The following is a 20,842-nucleotide window of genomic DNA, read 5'->3' as shown; positions in this document are numbered from 1 at the left end:
TGTGCTGGCTCTAGGCCCTGGGTCCTGTGCTCCTGCTACATAGCATCTCCATAACACATAACATCTCCAAAAAGTCTGCTGTCCCTGGGCACACAGGGATGGCTACAGCCATGGCAGACTCAAGGAACCAACTTCCATCCCTGTGACACCTGTAGACCAAAGGTCTGAAAGTGGCTATGGAGTCACCAGAGCCTTTGCAGCTCTGAGACAGGGCTTGCCCAAGAAAGTGTGGGTGACAACCTGCAGGAGATCCAGGTTCACCTCCCTGCTTCAGTGCCTGTTTAATTAGCTCTACAAGGAAGCTCATCTCTCCTGCAAGACAACCCCAGGCAGGCCCTCCAACAGCACAGCTAATAGATGCAGCTCAGGATTTTTATCTTGATCCTCCCATATTTCTAGAAAGAAAATCATCCACAGACTACTGGATATCTCAGAGGAGTTGGAGTGGTTGCTCTCTTTGAGAAGAATCTCTGCCTGGGATGCAGCACCCTTCACTGAGGAAAGCACCATCAGAACTAGGCACAGGTTTGTAGACAATGCATTAAATTCTGAGGTCATTCAAAATGTGTAATATTTCACTGAACAGTCTCTGGTAAGCTCAGCACTCATCCTCCACTGTGTCCCAGAGAAGCCAGCTGCCTTTCCAACCTCACTGTGCTGGCTCTCCATTGGAGCCAGTAAACGCTCCTATTGCTCTTTCCAGGCCTGTTGGCTGACCTGGCTAGCCCTTGACACTGTCATGCCCTGGCACACCCCACAGCACTAGGACATCCCATGGAGAGACCTGTCAGTCTGTATTTATGGCCTTGTTGTGCCCATCCCTGCAGAGCTGTGAGTACATCATGTGTTACTCCCTCATGCCCACCCTTGTGTCCCTCTTTAACTCATTCCATATCCTCATCATTTCCCAGTGGGTATTTCTCTGCAGACAGGAAAACTGTAGCATCCCCAAGCAAGGTTTCAAAGATCTCACCAAGGAGCCACAACGAGCTGCAGACCTCAAAGGGTAGGATGCTGTTCCTCCAAGATGGGCCCTGCGCTGCTGCTGTTAACAGCTCAAACTGTCTTGAACTAAAACCTTGTGAGGACAATGGCCTTACAACGCTTTAGAGGATCTCAGAGGCTTCAATTTGAGGTCCTTCTGCATGGTTGTGAGTTCATTGCATGTGAATCCAATGGTGAAGTTCCACAGAGCTTTGGGAAAGTTGCTGTTTCCAGTTCAGAAACAAAACTGCCTGTTAAGGTCTATGAACTTTAGGCTCCTACCTTGATCCCTTTCTGAAAAAAATGCATTAGGAATATCTTTGAGAAGAACAACAACTCAGAAATTCCTCTTCCCTTGGTCTTACCTCATTATCTCCCTTAATTCCCTGTTCAGCTCTTCAAGCTTTGCCATCTCCTACTCCTTCCAGTCCTTTTTATCATGCACCCTTTGGGTGCTCAGCAAATTCCCCGGAGAGAGGGCCAGGGTCTCCAAACCATACTCCTCCATGGGACCTTGCAGACTATGAGCCCTTGAACAGGAAACCTACAGCTCCAGGAATACGGACCAGCAACCAGGTTGCAAGCAGAACTGCCTGCCAAAACTATACTGCAACAGTGAAAAGGTGTGAAACGCCTGTCTGAGAGCAAAGATGCCCTTGGACCCCTCTGGTTTCACAAATGCAGGATGCTAACACATTCCACCTGGGTTTCCAGGACAGGTGATTTGATTTCTGTTCAGTTTAGAAAGCATTTGGGGATTTTTCAGCTAATCTTATATACACAGGATCAAGGTCAGCACTTACAAGTAGCTACAGAACAAGAAACACAGCTTTGCAAATGATACCTAATGCATTTCAAGCATGGAAAAAAATGAACAAGCCAAAAAATAAGCTTCCAGAAAGACAGACACCAATCAAACCATGTCCTGTGCCCTCCTAGCGACTTAAGAGAAAGGATGAAATGTTAGAAAAAAATCGCACAGACCAATGATCCCTCAGATATAGCATTGCTGAAGGGACTATATTTTTTTTAGTCATTGCTACAATTCCAGTTTTACTCAGAGCTGAAGTGTAGATAAGTTTCCTGCAAACTGAACTCTAATGCTACTGAAGGCACTGCTGCAAAAAACCCTTTTCCACAATATATTCAAGAAAGCAAAGACAAAAGGGTCCTTAAACTTGCCTTATGATTTATAATTTATAACGCTGCAAAGAACTGTGTGCATTTAATAAACTTGGGCTTATGTAACAAAACACCTAAAGAACCCTCTGAAGCCTTTGCCCTCTGCTACTCCTCTGCAGCATATCAGGAAAGGCAGGAAACTACCGGTGCAATTCCACTAAAACAGGCAGTTGGCAAAATTTCACTCCTGTTAACTATCTCACTGACCAAAGCCCATGCTCATAACATCCTTCCCCTTATAATGTCACAGATATGTGTACCTTAAGGCCCCAGTTCAGCAACTTTTTTAAATGCACACTTAACTATAAGCACCTGATTTAATCAATATGGACAAACTGGGCTAATAAAGCACAAGAAAGAACATGCACTGAAAGCATCACAGTTATTTCCTCCTTAGTGAATATTTCATCCTGACACTTCATTTTTTCCCCCAGTTTTAGGAATTCAGTTTTCAGAGAATATTCTTCCCTGCAGTTCACTGGGGCATCCCTGAGGTAGGTAATCAATAAACATAAAGAAAAAGTAGTATCTGCCAGTAAGTTTGCTTCCGAGCACCAGAGTCTAAGGCCAGTGGTCCCCATACAGGTGCTGAAGTTAATGACTTTCTGCTGTCCCTTAAAGGAAAAGCATGTCATGCAACAAAATGCCAAGTACTGCTGATGTGAGCCTTCAACTTCCCCCAGAGCCAGAATGAAAATCCCAAGCGGTCCGCTACCTTTATGTCAGCCGGCTGCATAATTAACCCCCCGAAGATGCTGTCAGCACCGCTGGGGCACAGACCCTACCCAGGGCCCCCTCCCTGCCAGAGGTTTTCCCTTCCGCAGGAGCAATGATAGAGCCTTTCCCCGCGGTTGGAGGGCGCCGGGAGAAGCACTGCGGGGCAGCGGTACCCAGCGCCCGGCTGCTCCCGCACGGAGGATGCTACTAAAATTCAAGCCGTGCTGCTGGATTCTAGCCGCTCCGGTCAATATTCCCGCTCCCTCCATCCTCCCCCCAGTCCAAAAAGGTCCCTGGCCGCCGCGGTGCGGCCCCCCCCCGTCCTTGGGCGCTGCAGCACGCCGGGCCCGGAGCCTTACCGCATCCCGGCCGGCCCGCCGCCCGCCCCGCCGCGGGCCCGCCTCCGCCATCGCCCCCGCCGCCGGCAGCGGATGGGATGGGGATGCTCGGGATGGGGAAGGGATGGGAACCGCGGCGCTGCCCGAGCTCGCCCCGCTGCCAGGGGGGCGGGCAGGCAGCTATACAGGCAGGCAAACCCTGCCGGCACCCGGCTGGCAGCCCCGCTCTCCTCCCCAGCGCCGGGTTTGCTTTTAAGGTGGAATGCAAAAAATCATCCTGCAGACGGGGCCAGCTCTTTCCTTCGAGGATTGGGCTTTCAGCTTAGAGCTTTCATCCTTCCCTTCCCCCCCTGCCATTATCTCCAAGGTACATTTTCAAGCCGTTTAGTATTTTAGGGGGAAACTAGGGAAAGAGGCTATGGCCAAAACCTGAGACTTGACCCAGCAGTAGGGCATCACTTCCCAAAGCCGGGAGTACCAGCATGAGCCTGGTTTGCCCATGCAATCAGAGACATACACAAAGAGTTAAAGCAAAAAATCTGTACAGTCTGATATAAAAATTTTTCTGCACAACCGCAGAGCTGAAATTGCATATACATATGCTCAAAAAATAGGACACATTCTGTATTTCAAATTCAGCTCCTTTGCACTCCTTTATTCCAAAATTACACAAAGATCAGAAAAAAAGATTTCTCTAATTGCAGCATGGCTTATGGCTTATGACTGGAAAGAATTCAAGATTTAATTTTTTTGCTTTAGCTGCACAAAGGCAAGTTGAGATGCCTCCTGGACACAGAGACAGCTCTTTAGGGCCAGACCCTATTTTTAAGACAAGATTCCCAAGTCTTAAGATTTAGTGGACACAGGTTTCCTGCTTCTCATCCCTCTTGTCACAGATCACCTCCCCACCATTTACATGGACAGCCCCAATACTGTGGGCAAAGTCACTTCTCCACATGGACACACAGAACATATAGCTACACAAACAGGGTGTATGCTTAAAGGTCACACAATAATTAAATTTACTTATTAAACACAAAATGAATTACACTTCTCTAGAAGCTACAAATTAGGACAGAATTTTTTCACATTTGAAACTTCCAAACTATGCAGAGCAACCACGTCATCCTTAAAGGGTGCTCTTGGAACCAGCACCTGTTCAAACACTGGCAGCAGAACTGAATTTTGATGATCACTTTAAAGAACTACTTTCTAAATGCTGCTTCTTCTCTAATGGTATGGTAATCACACTTGGAAATTCAGTTTATAACATTCAGAAAAGTCAGAACCCAAAATCCTGTCAATGGTATCTTATGCACACTGCAAAAAGGGAGCCCTCTTATTCCTCCTACGAGATGCTAACCAGCAAAATGCCATCAAAAAGCCAGATATTTTAAACACTAAGTTCTGCTGTACCAGTATTAACCATCTGAAATACTGTAAAATCTAACCTTATCCAATCTGACCAGAAACAGGTAAGCGTTTCCTCCCTCAGAACATTCCATTTACTTAACTCTCTCTCAGGTGGATCAATGCCTTTAACTGTTCAATGATTCAAGCAGAAACAAAGGCAATAATAACACACCCAGATTATTTTCATTGATTTATCCATATGGTACGTTCTGGTTGGGAAAGGATTTATCAATTAGCTCTACCTATCCGTGCTAATAGATCCATGCATCTATTAACATGACTTTTCAATACCTCCAGGCACTACTATAAATCCATGCTCTGATTCCAGAAGACACAACACACTGCTGAGTTGCAAAAACCCTACTTTTGAGATATGTTCAGGCAAGATATGTGCTGATGATGTGCAGCACATAAACATGTGTACTAGATTATTTAAAACACATGAATGAATACATACAGTTTTACAATAGATTTTTCCATGCATGTCCACATACAAATGCTTGTGAAGCCTGTTTAAGGAACCTAAAACTTTCAGTCACCAACAATTAGGTACAGTCTCACAAATAACCAGTGTCTAAAAAGAAAGTATAAGAAGCCAAAGTTTCCACCCATCAAAAGCATAGAATGTGGCACAAAACACATCTGAACCACTATGAAAAAGCACAAAACTAAGCAGATGAATCAAACAAGAAAATTAATACTCAAACAGCTCATTTATGCACTCAAATTAATTACAGGGCCATAAAACAAAATACTACCTAGAGAGAAAGCAGGAGCATCATTGCTCCTGGTTCCCAGTGTTTTATGAGAGAGATACATAATGGGCACGGTGACTTAGTACATTAAAAGAAATTAACATTAAAGAGGACTTACTGCTATTTTTTGGAGAGTCATTTTGACTGATGTCCATGTGTCCAATCTTCTATCCAGGATTAGAATAAATTTGGTGTCAGACTCATATTGACTGTCAGATAAGAAAATACCAACAAGCAGATCATATTTTGAGAAAATGTTACTGTTCCCCCCCAAAAAAAACCCCAAACTCATGAACATGGAACGTAAACCACATTTTGGTATTTCCACAGTGGCTGAAATTCCCTTTGAAAAAAAATCTTTCCTGCCAGACTCTTTCCAGTGGTGCTCAGCAACAGGACAAGGGGTAATGGATACAAAGTGAAGCACAGGGAAATCCATTTGAATATGAGAAGAAATTCCTTTATTCTTAGGATGGCAGTGCACTGGAACAGAATGCCCAGAGAGGTTGTGAAATCTTCTCTAGAGATTCTAAAAACCTCACTGAGGGTTCTGAATATCTCCAGATATTCCAGTGCAACCTGCTCCAGGTGAATCTGCTTTAGCTGGGGGGTTGGACTAGATGATCTTTAAGATCCCTTCCAATCTAAGCCCTCCTATGATCTTCCACAGCTTCCTTCCCACTCCAGCCTTTCTGTGATTTTGTGATTGTGGTAGCCCAGGGTTAAGCATCACTTTGAATTGTGTGGGAGGTGAAGACAGATTGCTGGAGACAACAGATTGCTCTTAGAACCCAAACTGGTCCTGAGAAGAATGTTGCAGAGGCCAGAGACAGCTGTGCTCCTGCCCAGCAGCTCTGGAGTTGCCAGAAGCCTCCTCCAGCTGATGCCCCAAGACCTCCCTGCCTTCACTGCCCACCTCTTCCAGCTGAGGGAGCTGCCTGCTTCTCAGGTTTCATCAATCAAGTGATGACTCCTGCCTTGTTTTGGCACAAGGCAACAGAAGTGATGCCAAGCCAGGGAAGGGCAATGCCAGCTTGGCAGAGGGAAGGGGGGAGCTGGTGCTGTTGTGGCTTCCCCAGCACCTCCCGCAGTCCTACTGGGGAGGCAGCGATTGCTCAGAGGCACTTTCCGACACACTCTGGTTTAGCTGGCAAGCACAGGCTTCCCGACATCCCTTTTGACACCCAAATCCTTTGAGTTGCTTTGAAATCCCCAGGTGTACAAAGCGAGCCAGCCGTACCGGGGGTGCCCAGTCTGGCAGGGGACCCAACGCCCGGCTGAGCTCCTGTCTGTAATTCAAATATTCCTTTCCCAGGTTAGCTGGGAACAGCTCAACCAGGCTCCAGCTGTGACAATACACACTCCCAGGCAGCCTGAGTTACAGACTGGAATCCTGTTTGCACACAGGTAAGGGTATGCCAGCCTGTAACCAAGCCCTGCAACGCAAGTGTATTTACAGGATACTTAAGTAATATTTACAATATTTATTTTGCGGATGTTGAAACAGGATAGCCATGTCCCATGCCACCCTATCCAGGTGCCACCCTATCCAGGTGCCACCCTATCCAGGCAGTGTTGGGGAGAGGCTCCCAGTACACGTGCTGGCTCCCCAGAGGTGGGTCATGTATCTGCACTGGGCACGGCCCTGTGTAAGCAGCCTCCTGCAAGCACCGTCTTCGCTAATTCCTGTGTTTGGCAAGGGAAAACACATGGTGGATTACTCAGAGAAGTATCACATGGCAGACAATACTTGGCAACTTCACTACAGAAGAAAAAAAAAAAAAAAGACACTTGAAGCCAGTGTGGAAGCTTTCATTCAGTACACATCTTGCTGCTCTGGTCTGTGACAGCCACAACTCTGACAAATATATTTCAGAAGAATTAGCAGTTGTGCTCAGAGGGATAAAAAACAAAATTCCCTTTGGCTCATAATAACAGCTGACTGAAGATATGTAGAGGCATCTAGGATCCAAGCTATCCTACAAATATATCTTATGGATTTGTAGTATCACACTCAAAGTGCAAAGGTTTCATGTGAATTTATTCAGTGCCTTTGAGATAGAGCAGAAAACAGCAGAGAAAATGGGTATCAGATTTCACACATGGGTCATACACAGAACTTCTGCACAGAATTTCTGCAGTTATACATTGTGAGCATGACTTTTCAGCCAAAACCTTTACTAGCTGAAATAGTTCTGGCAACATGCAGGTTTGTGTTGGTTCTGTTCACCCACACCACAAAATAAATGACCCAGGTGGGAGAGGGGCAAAAGATCATTTTGTTTGAGGCAAAAGTAAAATGCTTTGGTTTTACAGCACAGAAACAACTCCTCAACTCCCCATGGTATTAAAAAATATAAAATAGTGTTTACAGAGCACTCCTGTCATCATAATAAAACCTGAAGAAAAAACCCAGAATCCAACTAATTTGGAAAAGGCCGCCAGACTGTAGTGCACTGCCAGTTAATAAAAATATGCCAAAGTAACCTGCTTACTCAGGGCAAGGTTATATTCAGAGAGGAGCCTCTGAGCATGCTAATTTAAGTTTATCAGTTCCCTTATAGAAACAAAGAAGAAAGTTCCCAGCAGTCCAACAGCCTTGGAACCTACTGTGGGAAATCTTAAATTTATTCTGGGGCCAGTGGAGCAAGTCTGTGACTATTTGCAACCCAGGCCTTGCAGGTTTATCAGATTTCCAGGCCTGCAATATACCTTTTAGACTGACAAAATAAAATAAATCAGTGCTATCTACCGAAGCTGCGAGGGGTGTTCATTTGCATCCAGCAGCAGAAAGATGGAGACAGATAACCAGGACAAGGATTATTTCTCTCTGTTTTTTGTTTGGTTTTTTTGCTGTTTGTTTAGTTTTGTTTCTTTGTTTGGGTTTTTGTTTTCGTTTTTTGTTTGGTTTTTTTTGTTTTGTTTTTTTTTTGTTGTTGTTGTTTTTTTTTAAATTATCTTTTATGCGTTGCAGGATGCACCAGACTAAAAATAAAGACCTGGGATGTTTTGCAGGAGGACTTGAAATTGGATCCCAGAGTCTGCAGTTGTGAGATTTAGCACAGGACTGAGAGACTCTTTGCCGCTGGTGGGATCAGGGCACACCATCACGACCTGTCTAATATTTAAATTCAGAGGTATTTATAGCCAACAGCACGCTTCACTGTGCCACTGCTCCGTGTTATCAGTCACAGCTTTAAACCACTTTGCACCTCACTTCCCAAGCTAAGTGAAACATGCAGAGCTTGTCTAAATACCAAAAAGCTGGGTAGTCAAAGAATAGAATAGAGTATTTCAGTAGGAAGAGACCTACATGATCATCTAGTTCACCTGCCTGACCAATTCAGGCTGACCAAAAGTTAGAGAGTGTTGTTAAGGGCATTGTCCAAATGCCTCTTAAACACTGGCAGCTTGGGGTATTGATCACATCACTAGGAAGCCTGTTCCAGTGTTTGGCCATCCTCTTGGTGAAGAAAGGCACACAGCCAACACTATATATAAAGGGATTTTTTTACTTTTCAGCGACAGTATTATTTTTCTTTAATGGTAATTAGGACAGGGTTTTTTGTAATAACAATCTTACATATATCATAACTGACTTCAACTCATTTTTATTTTTTTCTTTAATCTTCTGTCTTACCTTGGAAGAGATGAATTCTTTCAGGCTAGAGAAAACAGTTGTATTTCTTGTAAAGACCACTCTATAGCAGTCTTCAGTCCAAGCCTGGATAAAGTGCTTTATCACTCCCAGGGTCTCCTTTCTACAGATGCCAGGATCTGTCACAATTACCTGTGCCTCTCCTTCAAGCACAGCCTGAAGACAGGCAGGGAGGTATTTTGAGTTGGATGTGCAGGCCATGGAAGGTGGGGACCTACTACTTATTTTCCTTTACAGCTCTTTCACTCAAGCACTTTCTGCAGCTGCCTCCTTGCCTGCAGCATGCTTGCCAGGAATCCTAAAAATTACCTTGCCTACAGGACTCACCTTCCCTCCTGGCTCTGTTATTAATTCTCTTACCCTGAGGAATGAAGAGTAGCTTCACTCCTTTATCTAACAATTATTTCCAGGAGAAAAAGGCCTTATGAAATTCAGCTTCCCAAAGTACTACAAACCTGACATCCTATGAGGCTTACTCAGACTAGTATCAGTGGGATGCTATGCAGTCTTTGCTACTGCTTGCATGGGAAAGGCACAGTGTGTGTGGGTTTGAGATGCCCCTAAACATCTACAGGTATGTGGTAAGGAGGTGTTGGTGTACCCACAGCTAACTCTGACACACAGGTCAAATATTTATCTATTTTAGGGACTTCCTGGGCCAAAGTCTAAGCTCTGGTCCCGTGATGTGATGCAGCTGAGAGATGTGTACACAGGGGTACCAGAGCTGACACACACCTACCACCCTCACCTAGGTGGTGTTTTTCCTTGCTTTCCAACACCACAGCCTTTTTGGCTCCAAAGGGCTAAGAAGCACAGGTGTTTAGATGTGTTTATTGGGTCAGGCTGTTATGGTGGTAGGAGGAGCAGAGAAGGATGATTAAAGTGATTTTACTAAAACATGCTGAACATGCTTGAATCACCAGCAAGCTCACAGCTCTCATTAGTTTCTTGATTGAGTTTGACTTATTACAGGGACAGCAAGACTGCTCATCATGCTAATGCCAGGGTGTTTACAGTCATATGGAATAAGAAGCCCTGGAGAAACCAGGCAGAGCTGGGAAGTGCAGATGCACAGACACAGGCTGCCTGCACAGGATGAAGGAGAAACCCCTTTGGCTGTCACATACCACAGCAGGGTCCTGTCCTGCTGGGAGAGTGTTCCACAGGCCAGGAGCCCATAAAACCTCAGAGTCCATCAAAAAGAGGACAGAGAAAACAGATGCTCTTTTTTTTTCCACACAGAAGTCAGCAAAAGCTCTATAGTTCTTCTAAGGCAGCCACTGATGGAAAGCTCCCATCTAGCTGCTGTCAACCTGCTCTCCCTGAAGGAAGAAATTTGCCAAAACAGGCATTATTCAAGAAAATTAAGCATTCCAAGTAACTGAGTCACCAGGCTCAGCAGCAAGAAATAGGAGGGCCATTAATCTAAGTATGCAGCCCTGTATGAGGCACAGGCAGACTGTCAGCAGCTTAACCCCAAGACATAGGCAGATAATGGGAGCTACTCAGCCATCGCCTGTCACGGGGACCCCAAATGGTTTGTTCCTGTAATTAGTCTCTTGCTCTGGCTCCATTTCTCTTTTTCCACAGTAATGACTCTCTATTTGTACATGTCAAAATATTACTTTGCACTGGCATGGCATATTTTAAGTGGTGACCCATGCCAAAGCTTGAGGAAAGCTTGCTGTTAATTACAAACTTAATAAACTAAATAAACTAAACATTCCAGCTGACAGGTCAGAGGGATGATGTCCACTTCTTACTCTGCAGTTACTGGCACCTTAAGGACCACACTTGGACACCGTAAGGGCTTGCATCATTCAGCTTTTCCCTCTTCCTTGCTCTGAGAGCTGAAGATGCCCCTCAACCCCACATATGGCATTACCCTGAGTTCCCCTGCCTGACCTAGGCAGGACTCACACTCTGCCCATCATAGGCAAGAGCTAGAAGACAGCCTCCTACCTTGGGATTGACGTTAGGTATGTTAAGACTTTAGACACAATCTCCTCGGGCACCTCGTTGAAGCGAGCGTTGTCGGGGAGGGTGATAATCCAAGCCTTGTCCTTCCCTCGGCCACCTGGAATAAAAACAAGGATGTCTCCCAGGCTGTGCTTTCAAGGAGGGCCAACAGCAAAGACCAGGTCCACCAGTCACATCAGAAAACCTGCTTCCATTGTTACAGAGGTTTTTTTTACACCACCAAAATAGCACAACCCAATCCAAGCACAACACACACAGGCAGGTGGTAGAAACAAAAGTATTAGTTACCAGATATTTCCTTTATTTACTGAGCATACTTTATATGGGATAGCAAAAGAAGTCAGAAATACAAAGACAAAACAGCACACATGTATGGAAATACATTTCAGAGCAAAGCACTTGTTAATGCATTGAGTGTGGGAAGATAAGACTACTTTTACAGTATAGCACGAGACAGAAACCTAATCTACTCTTTCAAACTGCTTCAATGTTTTATTAACAACATTTCTAGTGGCACTGGATACTACCTGATGGGTAATATTCCTTGTGGAGTATCATTTTGCCAAATAGTGCAGAAGTTTGTCTGGAGTATTTAATTACCACACAGATGAGAGCGAGAGAGACCCTGGAGAAGTTCTCAGTACTCACCAGACAGAAAAGCAAATTCTTTCATCAGATCATCACTGATGTCCTTTGCACAGAAGGGTATTGTGGTTTCTGGAAAAAGGGAAAAGCAGCAGTCAAAAAGAAAGCACAAATTCAAAACAAACCTATTTATCAATGTGCTAATCCAAAGGTGGAACTTGAACCAAATGCAGCTTCCCTAAATTATACATGAAATTTTGTAACAAAGGATACATGGATCTTACAGAAAGCAATGTTTCTAATAACAGTAACAGGCCAAATGCCACGTGTGAGTAACAAATGTATTCCAGTAAATGTACCATGGGAGCAGTGCCCATGAACTTGAGTGCTCTCCCCTCAACCCTCAAAGGGTCACATCCAATGTAAATTTGGGAGTTAGTAATTTTATTCTCCTATTTTACGAAGTCTCCCAGTGCTTCCTAGCCTTGTCAGTGCAATGGGCTGAGGTTTCTGCTGGGAGCAGCAGCGTCCAAGGCTGCTGCACTGGGAAAAAGGTTGGGCTTTTAGACTGTTACAGTCTTTAATTTTGAACAAATAAGCTTCTGAAATCATGTGTTCACCTGGCACTGAGCCATAGGCACTGGAGAGGCTGTTGTTTTTATGTTCAGTTATTAGATTTCTTTTTAATTAAATAATGGGAGAGGCTGTTTTAATACCATATTTAGCACCGTGATCATTTCAGTGTCAATGAAGCACATCGGAACAACATAGACAACTTAGCCTTTCCCTGGGAGAAGGAAACAAAGACCAGACTAACTAAACACACGAGAAGCTTATAGTTAGTAGACATTTTTCTGGATTATCTATATATGGAATGATAGCCAAAAATTAAACATCCTTGTTACCGCAAATAAATGTTTTAAAGCACATCTATACAGATTAAAATCCTTGGGCTTTCTGATAATGAAATTTTAAACACTGATTATTTCACAGAGTTGGTCCTAGGGAATAATCTTCTGGCTGTTTTAAATCAGACAGGCTGCATACTTCAGCATACTCCAGAATAATCAATATTTATTCTATTTCCCATTTCCCAAAAGCTTTCTGGTCACTTTTACTTTATGTAAAGATTTTTCAGGCCTTTACTGGGCTGTATGGTGCTGCAGCACAGCAGCCCAGATGTGCAGGAGCTGGGGGGTACTCTGCCTCCCACAAGTCCCACCAGCCATGGGCTGTTTTCTGCCCTTCTATGCACCTGCTGCTGGTTTTCCTCTTGTAGATAAAAATGCAGTTTTTGTTTGTTAAGGATCAAGCCTCAGTCCCACTGGCATCTACAGAAACATTCTTGATTTTAACAGGCCCTAGAATCGGTCTTGGTGAGAAAGAAGTTTGCCTTGCAAAGATATTTCAAATATTTGTCTCCCATTCAACTGCTTCACCCAACTTGAGGACAAGCAGCGGCAAGAGATTTCTTCTCTATTCGTTGACTTTTTTACCAGGTCAACAGTTTCATACTGATAAAATTCACACTTAATAACTCCAACACATGAAGTATTAAACATGTGGGTCTTTGGAAATACAAGACAAAAGCCCATACTGAGCACATATATTTGACTGAAATCAGTGTGGGGCTGCTCAGCAGGCTGTCTGTGTTCACGGTCAGGCTGAAGCCTGTCCCCAAAGCTCGCCCTGCCTACCCCTGGCTTTCCCGGAAATGCAGCCACCAGCAAAGCCAGGCACAGTTTTGCCACGTGCTGTAACTCCCACAAGTGACTCAAGTGCTCGACAGTAAAAGCAAACACAGCTCCAGGTTGACAGTAAGTGCAGCTTTTGTTTTGGTTCTGCACTGACATGGGAGGGACATGTCAGTTAATTGAGAGCTGATCAGGAAACAGGCTGGGGAAAGGGGATTAACCTTTTCATGGTAAAAATATCACTTAATAAAAAAGTTTCACATTATATTTTCTCACTGAGAACACAAAAATCTGCAGCCTTCAACTACACTGGAGTAACCATGGTTGGGGGAAAAAAATGAGCATTTTTGCACAGATGTTTTCAAACTTTGCTTTCCAGAAAAGAAATATAATCTCAAAAATGCATGATCTACTCCCAGAGTCTCATGCTGCTTCTTTCACATCTCTCTTACCTACAATTTCCCTATGATTGTCATGGAAACTGCAAAAAAAATGGATGTTTTAATCCTACCTGTACTAGGGGCTGCAGTAGGACCTGCAGTAGGTGGGCTCAGGTGGCCCCAACCCCACAGCCTGACAGCTAAGCACAACATTGGGGTCACAATGGCAAGTGGACCTGACATTTTGGGGTTTGAGGTACAAAGCATCATAGGAAAACATTTCCCACCATGCTCAGGACTCATGGTTTACTTGTTCCCTAACATTTTATTCCACTGAATGTTTCATCCTTGACTTTGGCACAGAGGTGGACACCCAGATTCCTTACCCCCTTATGACTTTAAGTATCTTGCCTCCCAAGGGATGACAGTTTTGGAAGAAGGCACTCAGTACCTGCAGAAAATCAGGTCCTTCTGAGGAGTGCCAAGTTGAACAAAATAACTTATTCAAGGAATAAGTAGGTGGAAGTACTTTACTGCAGGCACTGAAGATGGAGCAATTCCATTACCATCCCTCCCCATCTCCTGTGGGGTAGAATAATCTAACAGTGACAGAGGAGCAGGATGTCTGCCCTTTGGCAAGGTCAAGGTACAACAACAGCCTGATTGTGGTCTGATTGGAGCCACTCCTTGGCCAACTCATCCTTGGCACTCGCTCTGTGTTGGCCACTGAACTCAACCTCCTGGGCAAATATTAGGGAAAATCAAGTCCTGGCATCAAATTCACAAGCGTGTTGCTGTGCCTCAGGCACATCAGTTGGATGCTGAAATAAATCCTGTAGAGAAGCATGACCTTTGTCCTCAAATAATAATCTCTGGAAAAACAGCAGTCAAAGCCAGTGAGACACCAAAGATATCCACCTCTCAAACAAGGCTTCAGTTGATGTTCTTGAGAAAACTGGGTATTTCTTCTTTAAAAGACGCTCTTGGGACAGTACAGAAAAGACCCCAGGGTACTGCCCAGTACTGGCTATGAACAGCACAGCCAGCCTGCATGCCACTTGGCACAAGGCAGAGGAAGTTAAGGGTTCATGAAAGTCCAGTTGTTTCTTTCAAAGCCAAAAAGAGGCTTTGTGATCATCAGCTATTACAAAATCAAGCCTGAACTCCCCATGTTTTAGCATCCAAGAGTACATAAACTGCACTGCTGTCCCCACACAGCTGGTATGGCCTCAGGTTTTACTAAAAAACAGCAGCATCTGGATGGGTAAATTGTCATAACAGTGTAGTATCATTTTTATTAGGTTCTAAATTGGGCATTTATAAAATGCTGCTGCAATTATTACATTCAGAGACTCTCCTGCAGGGAGATCGTTGCCATGACGCACAGTTTTGGAGAACGTATGAGGCCAAGCAGGGAAAAGACAAAGGGGAAATTCAAAGCTTTCTACCCCACTGAGAACAACTAATGTGGCTCAGCAAAGAGCCCTGCTGAATCTGTCCTGTCCCCATCCCCTGGTTTACACAGTCCAGAGCATTTGGCTGTGCCCCCTCCACAGGGCTGTGTCTCGAGGCCATTGCACAGACTGCAGCTGTGAGAATGATGCCCATTGTCAGTGATCTCCCCTTTCCAGGCGATTCAAGCACGGGGGGACTTTCATGCACAGTGGAGGTCTGTAGTGACATTCAGAGAGAAGACAGCTACTGTCTGAGTCCAAATTCCTCTTGTAACACTCAATTAAACTCTGAAGTGCTTCAGTCTTTAGCACCTATTGTTTTCTTTCCTTTTCCAAACTTTGCAAGCCCTCAGCATCTGCAGACAGCAGCTGTGTAACACATCTGCCAAGCTGACGTAACAGCGCCTTACACTCACCACACTGGCCAAATAGTGTTTGCTGCTATGAAATCCATTTGGAGATGGCTTTGTTGTGAATGAAGAATAGCAGCTTTTCATGTGGGGGTTGCTGCTGTAGTCTAGGAAACAAAACTGAAGAAAACCAAATGAAAAGGGTAAAGGATCACACTGAGCTTCTCCATGATCTGCCTGTTCTCAGCTGCTTGTCCCTTTGGACAGCTGGCACGGAGCACAAACTAGGCTGAATGTGAGGAGTAAGCCATTCCCATCTTTGCTTTGCACAGGAGTGGGAAACAAAGTCCATTCAAGGAGAGTGCCCCAACCATGAAACCAGCACAGTGAGGAGAGTGGCCCTTCCAGCTTCTCCTGCTGAAGCTGCTCAACTCTGCAAAATGATTTATTCATTGGGGAAAAAGAACAGAAGCACAGCCCTGTTTCTAAGGAGAAAGACCAATGCACCACCTGTCATCTGTCCTCCAGCTCAGTCCTGATTGCCATACACACTCCACACTCCAAACACCCTAAAGGAGTGACCCTGCAGCCCATCACACACAGCACTCGTTTTGGATAAGGGGAACAATTAAACTTGACATTTAAACAGCTGTAAAAGCCAAAGAGCTCCTCCAAGAAGAATGACAGAAAACCATCCTACAGGGCTCCTTGCTGAATGAAAACCTGAGTCTCCATCATCTTGGTGTGCTGGGTTTGACTAGAATAAAGTTAATTTTCTTCAATGTAGCTCGTATGGGGCTGTGTTTTACAGTTGTGGGGGAAACAGCGTTGATAATTCATGGATGTTTTTGTTGTCACTTAGCAGGGCTTACACAGAGTCAAGGCATTTTCTGCTCCTCACCTCACCCCACCAGCAAGTGGGCTGTGGGTACACAAGGATTTGGGAGGGGACATAGGTAGGACAGTTAACCCCAGCTGACTCAAGGGATAACCCAGACCATATGGCCTCATGCTCAGCATATAAAGCTGGGGAAGATGAAGGAAAGGGGGAGAGTCTGGAGTGATGGGATTTTGTCTTCCCATTGTTCCATGTGACAGAATCCTGGGCTTCTGGGGATGGCTCAACTGCCTGCCCAGGGGAAGCAGGGAATGAATTCCTTGTTTTGCTTTGCTTGGATGCAAGGCTTTTGCTTTACCTTTTAAACAGTCTTTATCTCAACCCACGAGTTACCTCTCTTTTACCCTTCCCATTCTCTCCCCCATCCCATGAGGTGTAAGTGAGCGAGTGGTTTTGGGCTGCTGAGCTGCTGGTGGGGTCAAACCACAGTGTTATCCAAGGTAGCAGTGGCCAAGCCTCACCCTGCTTCCTCACTGATCAGCTTCGAAAGACTTTGGATTCAGTGCAATACACAACACAATACAGTTCTCCCTTTCCACTCACCATGTCCAGAAAGCAGGACGGAGGGAGTTAATAGGGAAAAAAATATTATTTTACACTGTCTGCAAACAGACTTTGTGCTATACAAAGCCTGTGCCAAATGACAAAGTGCCTGTCCCTGGCTGCGGGGAAGAAGAGGGGCAGGAGGAGAGAAGCATCCAGGCAGCTGCCCTTATTACCCACACACTGCTTCAACTGGTACCTTTTGGGGTATCTGCCCCACCTGTGTAGTCTCCAGGTGGTGGCTTCCCCAACAAACTTACACCTGGAGTAGGATCCTAATACCCACATGACCAGACCCATGCTCCTGTCTCTCCATCCAGCTCCACACCTGCCCAGGAACAGGACACAACACTGTGTACAGGCAGAACAGGTGTTTACACAGTGTTTGTGGGAAATGGAGCCACGAGGGGTTGGAGACCAGCCAGGTGGCATGAGGCTGATGGAGATACCGAACAGCACGTGTATCAGAGAACGTGTGGCAGAGAATAGGACATTGTGCTCCTCAACAAGGACTGCTGTATTCACCAGAAGGTTATTTACAGGACCTGATCTGAGTAGAGAACTGACAGCCAAGGTCCTGAGGCTGCTTCCTGGCTCTGAGACTAAACTCTTTGGTAGCTGGGAGCAAATCGTGTCTCCATTGGCTTCATGTCCTCATTTGTGAAAAGAACAGGCACAAGTGCCAGCAGGATATGGCATTACCAAAGAGTCATGAGCATGTTTGGTGTCAAGAAGAGGAAAGACCCCTGCAGTCCCCATCCATCCAGGTGTCCATGTCTGTAGGGGCTGTGTAAGAGCTGGCACCAAAGGGCAGGTGTTAAAAACTCTGTAGAACTAACCATTGGATGGTGCTGTACTGACCTGGACAGCTGGGTAAACCATGGGACTGGTTTCTGGGTACATCAAAAAAATTAAGATCTTGGGATCAGCCATAAGTCCACCAGCCAGGACTCAGTGGTTTCCTCCCCAGAGACTTCAGACTCAAGGATCATTCTCTCCTACAAGTGAGTTTTCAGTGTGAAGGGTCACAATGGCTCACAGGTCACACACCAAGGACTTCTAAAGATTCACAGGGCAGAAAAGTATAGGGACCTGCTAATAAGAGACATTTCTACTCATTTCCATCAAAGTCATCCAAGAAGAGCACATTGGGGTTAACAACCTTATGATGCACAGCCTGTATCAAATAAGTATCCTTCTCTCCACACCTGCGCTCAGCTGCTAAAGAAACTCAAAAGACTCTATTGTGTAAAGTGAATAGGCTGCCGTGGGTCTCTCCTGCATCTGCATGTGATCTCAGGTATGCTGCAGAAGCTAAATATGTCATCATTAGTCATTTCTAACAGCACCTCTGAGCAGCATCACCCTCTTATGCACCAAAACCACATTTAGCTGGTTGTGCATCCTGCCCTGACATCCATAGGCACTTGTTGCTGGGGGTACCTGCTGCAAGGACAAGGCACTGTTGCTGTCCAGGGGCAGCCACACAGAGAAAATTCTCCTTCAGCCATCTCAGCATATGAGTAACAATTTTTGCTGCTGCACGAACACCTGGCACATTCAACAGTCTCTAATTCCAGGTGGTGCAGCCATTCCCCTTGCCAAGCAAGTGACACAAAAGACCCACTGAAATATTTATGGCATAAAGCTTCAATACCTTTGACTGCTGCAAATCCCTTTGTCCCCCCTGCCCACAGGAACAGCTCCCACCTCACTGGAGCTGGGGACTCACAGGAGCATCTGCTCCCCTGAGACCTGGGCTCAGCCTGCAGGCACCTGCCTCCTATCCACAGCCAGTCAACAACAGATTTTCATCTGGAGAGACAGATTACCAATTAGATTAGGTTTATAAAAGCCTGTTTTTCTGGAAGAGGTGATGTATTGATCCCGAGAAAGAGGGGGCTCCAGGGTCAGTTCTGTCAATAGCCTGATGGCAAACCTCACCTGCCACACAAATCTCTCAGTAAATCCTCAACCTGGCAGAAGCATTGCAAAAGCCACTGCTACAGGGTGGCTGAGTTTCCACCTCTGACGTTTCCTAGGAAGAGCACCTGCACGATACAGGGGACAAGAACCTTTGGAACATGGCAGGAGTCGTGGATGACAGTGAGGTGCAGGTGCTGGCAGCACACCTTGGTCCCCAAGCTACAGGCAGGGGCAGGTCCAATCCAGGAGCTGCCAGGAGCCCAGTGATGCTGGCAGCCAGGCCTGGGTGGCCCTCAGAGAGTTCACTACAGAGGCAGGTCAGCATCAAACACCTACTTCGGAGCCAGACAGGACAGACACACAGCAGCAGCCACCACGCCAGCATTTCAAAGGGACCCAGCCCCTGCAAAGCCACGTCCTGCAAATGCCATGAAAGCCCCAGGGGGGTTAGTCCATCACCAGGCATGATGGGTTGGTCACCACGCCAGGTTCAAGGGCTCCTTCAATTATCCTTTGTCAGACTGGGAAGGGTTTTTAAGGAAAGGCTCACTCTGTTTTCAAGCTCCTTCTTCTACTTCTCCCCAAGCACCTGCTCCAACACAGTGTAGGAGGCAGGATACAGCACCAGATGGTCCTCTCTTCTGACCCAGGGGCTCTGCTTCTCTACCAAGGCCTTCCGGGGCTTATGTGCAGTCGATGCTTCAGCACAGACACACATCCCCATCACCCAAACCTGGGGGTGTGCTCAGTTAAGGAACTGTACAGCAAGAAAGCACAAAGCTTCTGAAAAACTAGAATGACCTTTTCAAAAGGCTTAGATTTATATACACTGAGGATAAGAGGAAAAACGCAAAAGAAAATGCTGTGAAGGGAAAAAAGAAATAGGGAGAAATTGTTAACTTGGTGCAGTCCAGGTTTGTGGATCATCATCCAGGCAGCATGCCCATCCCACAGAGGAATGTCTTCACAGGACCAGCTGAATCACCACATTACAATAGGAGCTGATCCATGTGGTCAGAGAGGGATCAGACACCACCACATCCAGGCATGCACAGAGTGACCCAGGATCTGGCTCCAAGGCTGAGATTGCAACTCCCAGAGCTGGAGGTTCCCACCCCTGAGCACCCCTCCAGTGGGGAAACATCAGCTGTGAATGAGCAGGAATACCCAGGGCACTGACATGGCACAGCTGCAGCCACTCACTGACACACAAAACCAGCCAAACCTCATTCCTGCTGACCATGGGCCATCACTGCCAGCAGAACAAGGTGCAGCCAGCCAAGGATCCCACATTCATGGGAATGTCACCCTCCAATATGGTTTTGGGAACTGGAGTGAGCAGGAGGGTCTGCAGGAGCCAGGACTATGCCACGTTGCCAATGAGGAGGAGGATGCTCAGGGGAGGTCCAGGGTGTCCCAGTGTGCTGAGGACGGTGGAGTTTTGTGAGGGGGGATCTCTTCCAATTTAGATTTAGCAGCTGACAAATGGTGGCAGCTTTTCTAAGAAAAGATGAAGCAAAAGTAAACTATATGGCAACAAGGCTTACGTGTTACCTCCTGTTATGCTCTGATATTTTCATGTCCAATCAGAAAAACTGTATTCTGGTATCACACCAAACTAAGCAAAAATTGGGAAAGATAAAAGCCAGCTCCACCATACATGAATTCGTGTCTATTGCAAGAAACGTAATAAAAGATTCTCAACACCCACTCCTGAGGATTCAGCCGCAGTGTGGGAGTTGAGAAAATCTAGTTTCTTGCGTTTCTACTACTTAGGAGCTTCAATGTACTTCTAATTTTCTCCTATTTCCAATTTCAGCTCTCTCTTCCCTTACCAAGGGAGCCAATACAGGTGTTTTCACATTGGCAGGGTGTGTTTGCCAGCTGTGCAGGAAAATGCACATTTAGCCTGTGCCACCAGTCCACACCTCCCCAGCCAACACCATCAGCCTTCAAACCACAGCCCATTCAGCATAAAACAAAAA

At 45.7% G+C, this 20,842-nt stretch overlaps 1 protein-coding gene across 4 annotated transcripts in view; it reads right to left on the bottom strand.

The window, feature by feature from the left end:
* The window catches only part of MCF2 (MCF.2 cell line derived transforming sequence), a 58,083-nt gene that overhangs the window by 31,279 nt on the left and 5,962 nt on the right, over positions 1 to 20,842 (bottom strand). For 3 of the 4 annotated variants that reach the window (XM_050310370.1, XM_050310366.1, XM_050310367.1), the window contains exons 2-4: positions 11,676 to 11,744; positions 11,010 to 11,124; positions 5,508 to 5,598 (exon numbers count right to left, since the gene is read on the bottom strand). In XM_050310370.1, the coding sequence (XP_050166327.1) occupies positions 5,508 to 5,598; positions 11,010 to 11,124; positions 11,676 to 11,700 (231 nt within the window). In that variant the 5' untranslated portion in view covers positions 11,701 to 11,744. Of the gene's footprint in view, positions 1 to 3,242; positions 3,392 to 5,507; positions 5,599 to 11,009; positions 11,125 to 11,675; positions 11,745 to 20,842 lie in introns of those variants that run through there. The other variant, XM_050310368.1, reaches the window with a different exon arrangement.

Source organism: Myiozetetes cayanensis, unplaced genomic scaffold, assembly GCF_022539395.1.
Source record: "Myiozetetes cayanensis isolate MyiCay16 unplaced genomic scaffold, myiCay2020 scf15, whole genome shotgun sequence".
NCBI lineage: Eukaryota > Metazoa > Chordata > Aves > Passeriformes > Tyrannidae > Myiozetetes > Myiozetetes cayanensis.
This window is presented reverse-complemented; position numbering and strand designations above follow the sequence as displayed.